The following is a 12,521-nucleotide window of genomic DNA, read 5'->3' on the forward strand; positions in this document are numbered from 1 at the left end:
TGACTTGGTTATCGTCGCTACATTCAAGCTCATGTGGTAGTGTACATTCAGTTAAATGTTTATATGCTTTTTCATCATAAATATACCTGATTAACAAGATTTTAAACATTTTCCCATTAACGTGTCATATATCAATGAAAACAGAAGGATTATTATAGAAAAATTATGGTTCTATAATGTGTCACAGACTTAAAGCGATAGTTCACCACAAATTTTTTTTTTTCATAGTTTACTCAACTAAATGTTGTTACAAACTTTGTTTTAATAAACATGATCAATTTGTTCATGGACCCCATTCACTTCCATAGTAGGATAAAAGGATACTAGGGAAGTAAATGGGGTCCACAAACCGTTTGGGTTACAAAATTACTCAAAATATCTTCCTACATGCTAATCAGAAAAAATATTTATACATGTTTGTAACAACATGAGAAAAAGATGACAGAATTTTCACTTTTGGGTTATCTTTAAATCTTGACAGTCAATATTAAAGATATCAAGGTGATATATTCACCAAAATGTTCTTTACTTTTTTATTTACCATATGGAAATGTATTTGGGAAACTCAGTATTAAACAGGGAAACAAATATTTAAGAAACACCTATCACTACCTTGAAGCACTGGAGAAGACAAGTTTTGTCCCGTCATGTCTGAATATGAAGGTCACTTTCTAAACCTGCACAAACCATAGAAAAATGACCACATAATAAAATCAAACAGATGTACATTGCGTCTGCCAAAATGTAACAAAACACATATTAGTTACACAGTATCATGCTTATCCTGCAATAAGTGCCACCCAAACTGCTGAAAACAATCATTTGGATTAAATAATCAAAAACACACATCAACGTGTTAATCTCAGTAATGCAAGACTAACGTTAGGTAAATAACAACAAGAGTAACTTAGTATTCATTTCACACACCACTAATTATTAGTAACGGTACAATCCAGCTGCATTTTAACCTTGTCCTGGCACAAAGTAAAACCGTGAGGCCACTTTTAATAAATAACAGTTAGCTATTCAACTGCTTGACGGTTAATATAATATCTTTTCTAAACAACATCTGATTGCCATAACTAAAGAAAAGCAGCTGACAATACTAGAACATGTGCCTCAACAGGCCATTTAAACTAGTTGCTTGAACGATGTCAACAGCTCACCTTGACTGATGTGAAACATAAGATCATAATATTGAACATGAACACATGAATTATCGCCGGAGTTTTTGTTATTAATACGAAATGTTTTTATTTCATGATTCGCTTTCGTAACGGTGCTTTCGCGCTATTAGTTCCTTTTGCAGTGCATGATGGGAATTCTGTGACGTTACTCACACCCATTGGTTGCTGAATGTTGGCCCCGCCTCTTATACATTTTAATGAGAGTATTTTAGTCTGTCGAAATATAATGTGCTTACAATGTGTTACGAATGTTGTTTCTTTATTTATTTTCTTTCTTTATTTTATTATTATTTGTTTATTTATTTCATTATTATTACTTTATTATTTTTTATAACTGTAAATCCCTCATAAAAGAATGTTTGTTCTTATTATTTTATAATACTATGTTATTGTATAATACTATTTGTATGTATAATACAAATGCTAATTGTTACTGACATAATGGTAATAAAATAAAAAATAAAAAAAATGTGTTACGAATGAATTTACAACCGATTTACACCACTTTTTCCCTCGTGTATATCATGAATGTTTAAAGCAAGCTTGCTATTAAATGACTTTAAAGTCAAACTGTTTGGGTGTTACGTGCTATGGAAAAATGGTCTTGCTGTCTTTTGGTTTAATAAAGAACTCTTTCTAAACATTTCTAAGCGCGGTCTCTACCACTAGAGGCCACTATAATCCTAATTATGAGCAGAACGAGCATTTAGATTACAGTCGTATTTATAAAAAAAGTACATAAAGGCTCCTTAAAGATTTGAGAAGAGATTTTAGCCTTTATATCAATTGCCTACTGATGATAAATAAAGCGATATCCGACTCTACTTTATATGATAACACTGCCATTCAAAAATAATTAAACAAAGCCACTGAATCAAACTACAGTAACAGAAACTGAATGTCATTAATGATTTAAGTAATAAAAACAAGTTAACACCAAATATTTCAATAGTCTTCTAAAATAGTTATTCATGTATTCTTGTGCACGCACGCACGCACGCACGCACGCACGCACGCACGCACGCACGCACGCACGCACACACACACACACACACACACACACACACAAAGATTTTAGATAATGTAAAAATACGTATTATGGATGTGACAAATAAGCACACAAATTTTGTAAGATAGGCTATACTTTGTAGGAGTTTCTGTGAAATTTAAACGTACGTACAGACGCATTTTCCCTCTATTTTCTTGCTCTTTCCTTCACTTATATTTTTACTTTGTCTAGATCTTATATTTTGTATTTGGGTCATTCTACAAAAAAGGTGGAAATGCTTGTCCCTTGCTTTTGCAGACCCCCTAATCATTTAATTTGACCCAATAATCCCATAATGAAATATATTTTATAAATAAAGACTGTCCTTAAAATGATGAGAGAGTTTATTTATTTATTTATTTATTTATTTTTTCCCTTTTTTAAAACTTTTTTTTAAATGTCTGGTCCTGAAAATTGCCCTGTCCCTTTGATCACACATGGAAGTTGAACTGTGTACTTATTATTTAAAACCATGTTTTAATTTACATTTACCTTTAACCCTGTATGAATTTACTACAAAACTGAAATAGTAAAATACACTGTTAATATGAATAATATAAAATAAATATTTGTCCTTATGTCATTAGTGTTACCCTACCCAAAGCACTTTTATTTTGAAACAATGCATCAGCTCTTTGAAGTTTTTCATGGGTCAAGAGGTCAGTGGAAGACGTGCAGTGGAGGAAGGCAAAAGGTTTGTGAGATGTCTTACCTTTTTTTTCTAAAATATCATGAGATATCTAAGAATTTTGAGATAAGATTTTTTGGATGTCATTAGTGTTACTCTTTTTTATAGCTGGGAGTGTTAAGATCTTTACATAAAAATACATTATACTGAATAAGTATTTGATTGTTACATCTCTGATGAAATAGCACATGGCTCATGACAGTCATTTTGTTAAAATATTAGTTTTTTTCTGCAATTTGTCCTTGGTGTTACCGTCATTGGTGTTACTTCTCTAATGAGTACTTCCTAAGCACTATTCCTTTAACTGACCAACATACAGTAAAAGCATAAAAACCAAAACAAGATGGAACATTTTATGAAAGTTTATAAGTTTTATCATATTCATTATCTATTATTATATTCTAATTTTGTCATTGGTGTTAAACCAAGTTTTGGTGTTATGAATGTATTTTCTTGTACTTTCTAGTAATATTTTGTTGTTGATATGGGATGTAAGACATTGTTGATATTTCAGTTTTTTGCATCAAAGCCTTTTTGGTTGAATATTTTTGTTTTTGTTGGTTTTAAATAAAAAAGTCAAACTGAGAATCAAATAATTTCATACAATGCTGGATAAAGATGAAGAATTGAATTAAACAAATATTAATAATCAATCATTTTTCTTGCTGTTATCATTCCTCTACTCATCCTTTAACTAAATACACAAGCTGTAATGAGAAAAAAGATTTAGTATCAACATTAATGTTATTTAAATCACAGGTATCACCAATGACAAATAAATGACTCATGGATTCTTTATTAAAATGTATTAAAAAGTTAAAAATAGATTAAGTTCCCCGTTTTGTGGATTCATAGATTTGACAAGTTAATTAATGCTATAAAGAAGTTTTATAATAGATAATGAATATATTTTTTGTTAATTTGCTTAATTATGAGGAAGAAGCAATATAATTAATGTGTGACAATTCTGAAAGCTGCACCTACCTAACTATGGAAAACTTAAGCAGATATTGGTATTTACTCACATTGGTATTTAAGCCACTAAACATTGTTATCTGAGATATCAGTAGGGTTTAAATCTTTTGGTAAAACCTTTATTTTCCATGGTAAGGTTGACATTTGTTTCTGTCATTTGTCATTGTTTCAAGTCCAGTTGAATGCACTTTGATTAGTAAAGCTTTTGATTGTGCTGATACAGGAACTCTCACAGCTCTGGCAAGCTGCTTTCTTGTCCGTATTGGCATGCATTGGCATCTACTGTACCTGTAATCCAATTCATTTTGGCAAAAGGTGGGTTTTAGCTACCTCAAAACATGAGAGCAGCTGTTCAGAAGCACGTGTACTTAGGTAAATGGCAAAGGGTCTTACAAAACCTGAAAAGTGCATGGGCCACAGTTGGCACAGTATCATTGGGAAAAAAAATAAGAAAGGCTGCATGCGCAATTGAACAGTGAACAAACCACGTAGTGAAAGCTCTCCCCATCTGCCCAAAGCTCTTCTGCACAGCTGTGCTCTTCTATATCCAGTTTGTGTAGCAGACAAGTATCTCAAAATGACCTGGCACAATCTTTTGAAAATTGAGGCCCATAATCACAGTTAAAGCAGTTGGATGCAGTGGTGTCCTGCTGTGTTGTAGGACTCAAGACAGGTTTTGGTCTGAAAATGGTTTTTTATGGTCCTTGGATTTTATTTCCATTCATTATCTGATTTATTTGTTAGCATCATTATTCTGATTGGATTTAAACCTTCAAGCTTCAAATGCAATGAAAAACGTTTCTTATATGATTTGTTTGCCTAAAAAAAAACAAAGGAAAATTTCTAAGCTTAAAAATTCACCATTGCAATAACTCTTTTAATTTTGACTATTTAGGATAATGGTTATGTGGATTTTTCAAATGGAAAAAGCACGTGCTGGCCTGGTCTTAACGTGGTCTTGTCCTGCCTTGTTCTTAGTTGTGGCCTCTTAAAGTCTTGGTCTTGTCCTTTTCTCGACAAACTCTTGTCTAGGTTTTGTCTTAGTCTCAGTTTAGGTGGTCTTGACTACAGCACTTTTGTCTTGACTTGAATACAAAGGCAGCAATTTAAGGTATAAACGCCAGATAATTCATAGACAATAGTTTTTGTCCAAAGCAACAGTAGATACACTTTTATATATGCGTTCCCTGGAAAATGAACCACACTAGTACCATGATCTTCCAGCAGCTTATAAAACCTTTAGCAACTAATGAGTGCATTTACATGCACAGTCTTACCACGATTATGGTAAGGTTAGGTAGTTTTTTTGGTTATTACCCCGTTGCATGTAAACACCTGAACCGGCATTCTTGCAGAGTCGCAGTTTTGTTCATGCTTGTAAAAAATAACCATTACAAATGGAAGTAAGCGTGAAGTTATGCATAAAGTCTTCTCTCGACTCATGCAGTTTGCAGAGAAACTGTGAAATTAAAAGCTCATGTTACATTCACAGGTTCTGCAGACATGAGAAATGATACAACAGTCGGTATAGCTTTGGACAGATTTCCCACTGGCTTTTTAATGACTAGACACGCATGAACACAGGCAGGAGATTTTTGCTAGCTATGCGCTTATTCTGTGCATGTAAACACACTGATTGTTATCATGTACAGTATTAACACAGATACATTATGATTTTTTGAAATATACCACACTCTATGCAATACATTGCATGACACATACATTATTTTGATTATGGGAAGCATTCACAACACCAAAGGTTCTTGGGAATACAATTTTGTCAGAAGATGTAAAAATGTAAACAATTATAAAAATGATTTAGTTAATAGAAAGATAATACAGAACCTTAATATGATAAAATGTTTTGACAGCAACAAGAGGGCTGTAGTAGGCTTATCCAATTCACGGACAATCTCATTTTTTCTCATACTACATCTTTGGTACAGATGTCCAGAACGCTATACTTAATATGCATGCCAATTATTGATATGCTTGACCACTGGCTGGATCCGAGCCATCTGAATTAATAAGAAAGAAAGATCACACATTTGTCCACACACACACAGCTTTCCAGATTCGGATATGTACCAGTAGGTATTTATTGCAAATCATTTTTGCTGACTTATTTTATTAACACTAAACTTCTACTGTCAAGATACAACCAAATTAATAAGGCATTGCATTGCCAGATACAATAACAATAAAGTGCGTGTTCAATACTCACTTAGATGGGTAAATGTATAGGTCACATTTCTAGTATGGTTCAACATACTCGCCAACACGTCAATTTCACATGCATATTAGGCTTCCTGTTATATCTTACATGTGTCCCAATGGTCTTAGATTTGTTAAAGGAACACGCCCACATTTTGGGAATTTAGCTTATTCACAGTATCCCCAATAGTTAGATAAGTCCATACATACCTTTCTCATCTCCGTTCGTGCTGTAACTCTGTCTGACGCAGCCCCCGCTAGCTTAGCTTAGCACAAATACTAGAAGTGAATGGCTCCAGCTAGCAATATGCTCCCAATAAGTGACAAAATAACGTAAACATTGTCTTGAACACTCTGACCGAACTCTCTGCCCCTCACCAGGGCTTCTCGGGTGCTGCGAGCGAATCACTCTGCCCAAGTAGCAGTGCTTAATATAGTTCCCAGTATGTATACTATTAAAAGATGGCCGTGTCTCATATGTCCTTGTTATTTGTACACGGTGTGACTATACAAACCACAACACATAAATAGGAAAAGTTTGTGCTATTTTGTCACTTATTGGGACCATTATGCTAGCTGGAGCCATTTACTTCCAGTCTTTGTGCTAAGCTAAGCTAGCGGGGGCTGCGTCAGACAGAGTTACGGGACGCACAGAGAGGAGAAAGGTATGTATGGACTTATCTCTGGGGGATACAGTGAATAAGCTATATTCCCAAAATGTGGGCGTGTTCCTTTAAATCTAAATGAGATTTTCCATGTGTGAATGTATTGTTCTCTTGTACTCTCACACAACATAATTTCTTATGGCAATATAAAAGGAGACCTAGCCTTTGTTACTTAACTTAAACCCAACAAAGACTTAAATGCCCTTTTGGATGCAGACTTTGCATCTATCACTTTAAATTAAAGACCACAAGATATTTGTGAGTTCATGTCAAATTCTGTAAATGTAGTCCATCAGTATGCCACGTTTTATGTCACTTGTATTGAACTTGACGATGGGCTCTCCATCTATCTCGTCCCTGCTCCCATAAGGCGTTCTGTGTGTTTGATATCTAGCTGACATGTTGTGTGCAGGTGGTCAATAAAACCACAGCTTATGGAGCTAGAACTGCATCAGCTTATTTTCACATTAGATTAGTCAACAGTAAAGATTGCTTATTTTCATGTTATTCACGTCAACCATTGGATACAGTTCAGGAAGCAGCACAACTATCAGCTAACTTGAACAAATCCTACAAATACTCAACCAAACTTGGAATTCAATAGATAAATGATTCACTTATTCATCATAACCTTGTTTTATCTCAGCTTCTTTATGCATATTTTTGTTATATTAACAATGAGGCAACTGAATGAGGGTCGTGGTTAAGATCTTTATTTAACATATCTGACACGTTCCTGTATTAAGCATATCAAAAGCTAATGCTTCGTCTCAATCGGCCCCTTATTCATTAGTCAGGGCACAGATCAGGGAGTCGGGCATTTTAAGAGCTGTCTCAATTGCAAAATCATTTCAGTGCACTGGAACAGTCGTTCCCTAAAAAATTCCATAATGCAAAACACAGTGTGCATCAATGCTCCCTATTTTCACTTACCGGAAATACTGTGACCTCTTAAAAAAGCCAACTCAATAGAGATAATGGCTGATTCTCTGTAGTGCTGTTTATGGGTCACAAAATGAAGTTTTAGTTAAGGTGAGAATATAGACGTATAAACTTCAAATCTGCAGTTGATTGGTAAAGTTAGTGCCTATTTTAAAATGTGTTCAGATGTTTTAATGAGTGCCTCACAAATCTAAGTTTCTTATATTACTATTGTTTTGCTTGAGATTAAAGGTGAATTTCATAACTTATATAAGCGTCCATTAATTTCTTACTTGTCTTGTTTTCTATTTAATATAAAATTATAAATTCTTTGCTGCATTCTTGTCACCTTTCATACTTTTATATTAACATACTTTTAAATGTTTTAATATTTGCAATAAAATAAACAAAGTGTATATACAGGATTATTGCTTTTGCAGCATTGAACATTAAAATCAATCATGTGATTGTTGCTTCATTTTTTTATTGTTTATATACTTTATGGATTTAAAATTACATTTATTTTACAACATAACGCAGTTGTTGTGCAAATGTAATTAAACAAGTCATTTAACAGAACTTAAATAAACAAAAATGCCATTTCAAATATAATATGAGCCTGATGCCAATATGTATTCTACTAGAATTAATTGATATATTTGACTTAAAAGTTAGCCAACACATTTATTTTGGTGTTTTTACATAAAGGCAGGGGGGCTCAGATTGTTAGAAATGTAAGTGGGAGTGCCATGGAAAAAACTGTGAACGTTCTGTTATATTTCTTTTAATGTCGCTTTATAAATTTCTCTGAGCTGTGCACACTGTGCTCCCTTAAAATAAATTGGTGCATGATGCCCCTGCTTCTTTAGCTCAAGTGACTGAAATTTGCTTTGTAATAAATGTGTCTGTTAAATGTGCAAAGGTAACAATACACAATGCACTTTTTTAATCATATTCATGTTTTTGTACACACAGTTATTATGCCCCCATTTTTCAGCTATTTAAACAGATTGTTTTGCACTAAACAAACATTTGGTTATGTGGGTTGTTGAAATGAAATGCCAAGCAGTGACTTTTTAAACATGCAGTTTCACTGACTTTTAACTGAATCATTTGTCACACTGCACAAAAATGATGTTAGTAAAAGTGATAAACGCATGAAAAACATGACCACTGCAGTTAAATACACATTTACCTTTCATACACATTTTGATATGTGACCTGTAAAAACCCATCGAAGGTCAATTTTTTGTGATTTATGTTCTCTACATGAAATCATAATTTAAGGATAAATTTCTGTAAAAATATAACCTTGATGTCTTTAACATTGACTGATTAAAATTAATGTGAAATCAATTCGAACAGGATTAGATTTACAGGAAAACCTATGAGAAAATTGTGTTTCCCAGAGGTCCTCTCTGTTTTAAAACGATTAAATCAAGGCGAGCCAAATCTCACACTGTTAAGACTGAAAAGCTGGAGACACACCTAAAGATTTCCGCACAGATTATGAATGTAATTTGGTCATATCAACTGATTATGTCCAGTCTTTTCCAATTGTGTCAATCAAACTTTGACATTAGATTAGGAAAACATAGATTTTCACAGATACATTCACATAATACTCATTTTTGATGTTAAATGTTTTGCTAACATGCTTTTCCTTGAAAACAAATTTTCCTAACAAAGTTCAAATTTTTTTATATTACTATATATAAAATAACAGTTTTAGTGATACAACAATCGCAGAAGTGAAATGAAATGCCTATGATGTTTAAATGCATCTGTAAGTTAGAAATGTCCAATTTTATGCTTGCTGTGCATGAAATTAGCTGGGGTATCTAATGGTGCTTTTCCATTGCATAGTACCCCACAAGTCGGATCAGCTTACTTTTGGGGGCTTTTCCACTGGGTACCGTGCGTCCTACCCGATACTTTTTTAGTACCACTTCGGTTGAGATTCTGAGCTGATACTAAAATGTGAGGTAAAAACACTGAAGATCACTGATTGGTCTGTTTGGGAAATAGGGATGTGCATCAATGCATCGCATTCCCATTAAAAAGACCTGTCTAAAATCGATTCTGAATCGTAAGGCTCCGATTCAGTGTTTCATTCACAGCTTGTGCGTGTACTACGGCTCTGTGATCAGTAGGAAGTCCTTATCAATCTAAAATCACTACGAGTTTGACTTGTTTATAACCTGCATTTAAAAAAGCAACACTTGTCTAACACAATCATTTAAAATATTCTCTATTATCATGAAAATACCTGAAACAATATGAAGAACAGTGATATATAAGAAGTTTCTGCACGAAAGCGCCCTCTGGTTTTTGAAGGTGGCGGCATTTCACCGTAATTCATTCAAATTCATTCATTGAGAAAACGCACATTTGCCCGATAATTGTCACAACCCTAATGGGAAACACTGCATTACAACGATGCTCCCTCTGTTGCTCGCTCCCACTTTTTGTATGATGTCACAACAGTAGGCAGGGCAAAAATAACGACACGCCTATAATCCCTCCCACTCTGAAATGGTACTATACTCAAAAATGCTAACCAAGCCAAAGTAAAGTGACCCGTGGGGTAATATGCAATGGAAAGCGCCATAAATAATTATTTTGTTGTCAGTCAAATTGCCTTACCACCACGTCTTGCAAGGTTTAAATAAAACTACCAGTCTTGATTGTTTGAATTAAATATCATGAAAAGTGATGTAAGGCAAAGTCAGGTTGAGAAGACTTTCAAAGTCAATTTCTGTCAACAAGCAGCAGAATATAATATGCTGTAGTTGATAGCCTGTGGCGCATATCTGTTTAAGTTTGTCCTGAAGCACTAAACTTAGTTTTCGCAGTGGACGTAATGTTTTTATTGAATGTAGAGGACATGACCCCTTCCGCCTGCTCTATCAGAAATCCATTAGAAAACTTTTCTTCCTACAGACAAATCACACCGTGAGAACTTATTAGTTAATAGCCTTAAGTATGAGGCCCTCCCCCTTTTCAAGGTTACTGGTGAATAAAAGCAAGGCAATTAAGTATAACCTAATTTCCTCTCCTCTCTTCTCAGTTTGAGAGCAGTATAATCACTTTCGGCCCAGCACATCTTAGATAACATAATGCAATTACTTCTCCTGCTTATTATAAAACATTCCTAGGGGCTTCCAACATCAGTGTCGTCCACTTCAAAAACCACAGTGTTGTGATATAGACGGTTTCATTGGACGCACGCGTGTTGTCGCAGTTAATCGCCTGAACCGCAGTCAACTTCCGGTCTGTATTTATTTATTGGTCTGGCTAGTGGCTAAACGAATCTCTAACAAATATCTTGTTGAAAATAAAATAATACGACGGGAGACAAAACCATGGATCACAACTATGCAGAGTATTTGTGATCCCATGTAGTGGCCCCGTCTGGGCCAAAATGCCAGGGCCGATTCTTTGTCCCAGTCCAGCCCTGGGCTCCACCATTACCCCAACACAAGACCTGAAGTGATAGTCCAACATATAGACTTTATTATGTAGAAAGCCCAGCAGAGTTTGTACTTCCTTCGCCAATTGAGTAAGTTCAACCTGCCACAGGAACAAGTTACAAACAGCAGTAATCGAATCTGTTCTGTGCACTTCAGTAACTGTTTGTTTTGGCTCAGCTACCAAATTAGACTTATGAAGACTGCAAGCGAAAGTTTGAATGGCTGAGAGGATAACTGGTGCCTTCTTGCCCACTTTTCGGGACCTGTATTCTTCCAGAGTGAAGAACAGGGCAAGGAAAATCATTCAAGATTCCACACACACCCTGGACACAATGTTTTTGAACTGCTGTCCTCTGTTTGATGCCTCAGAGCATTAAACACCAAGGCTTCCAGACACAGATGCAGCTTTCCCCCGGGCCATCTCCCTGTTAAATAGTTAACTACTACACAAGTGCAACCTTTTACTATTTATTCTATTCCCACTGTGTACATAATGATGCCATATTATATGTAAATAATTTAATTCACTTCTACTCTACCTTTCATGTGCCCCTGTAAATGTAAATTTGTATACTTCACCCGTGGCGGCTCGTGACTGCTCATAAGAGGGGCGCAAATTCAAAAAATTGCTCGTGTTTTCAAAATGTGTGTTTGTTCAGCCTGGTCTCACTGTTAGTACGTAATATGTACACGTAACTTTAAAAAACAAAAAACAAAACATATTTTTTGTACGTTTAAATAGATGCCAAAACATGCAATGTAGACTTATTTACAACATTTAAACATTAATAGCATTAATATGTTTTTACAGTTAAAAAACGTAATACATTTACGTATCTTTCATTCCATAAAGATTGCTGTATAATTTCCCTTTAACCATTTTAGCGTTGTGTTACCACCTTAACCCCACCTGAAAACCTTACCCTAAACCCAAACCCTTTTTATACAAAATGTTTAAATATGCAATGTATTCTTTTTATATTATGCAACGTACCAAACAGATATGCTTAGGAACAATTTAGTAGCAATAGTAACAATATAGCATTCAAAAGATATAGTCCTACGCAAAACAGTTTATTAAAATCATTTAACGTTACTGTTACAAAAAACATAACAGACAGACAAGTGTTATCACAACAACTTAAAATCAATACCAAAAGTATAGTTAAAATGACAATGTCCTCTATGGAGTATATGAAGTAAAGAGAAGTATTAAAGTTAATAATCCAAGAGAAGGTTGATCCTGCTTCCCTTTGTCACGTTTTTTTTTTTCAAACGTACACCAATGGAAAGTCGCCAATATGACACGTGGCACGCAAAGAGCCAATGAGCCTTTGATATCACTGCCGT

The 12,521-nt window shown here is 34.6% G+C and overlaps 1 protein-coding gene across 2 annotated transcripts in view; it reads right to left on the reverse strand.

Annotated features, from left to right (window-relative positions):
* mcph1 (microcephalin 1) overlaps positions 1-1,323 on the reverse strand; it is a 72,592-nt gene extending 71,269 nt beyond the window's left edge. For both annotated transcript variants that reach the window (XM_065250513.2, XM_065250504.2), the window contains exons 1-2: positions 1,167-1,323; positions 613-677 (exon numbers count right to left, since the gene is read on the reverse strand). In XM_065250513.2, the coding sequence (XP_065106585.1) occupies positions 613-649 (37 nt within the window). In that variant the 5' untranslated portion in view covers positions 650-677; positions 1,167-1,323. The remainder of the gene's footprint in view (positions 1-612; positions 678-1,166) is intronic.
* Between the last annotated feature and the right edge of the window lie 11,198 nt (positions 1,324-12,521).

The sequence above is a fragment of the Paramisgurnus dabryanus genome, chromosome 20 (assembly GCF_030506205.2).
Source record: "Paramisgurnus dabryanus chromosome 20, PD_genome_1.1, whole genome shotgun sequence".
Lineage (NCBI taxonomy): Eukaryota > Metazoa > Chordata > Actinopteri > Cypriniformes > Cobitidae > Paramisgurnus > Paramisgurnus dabryanus.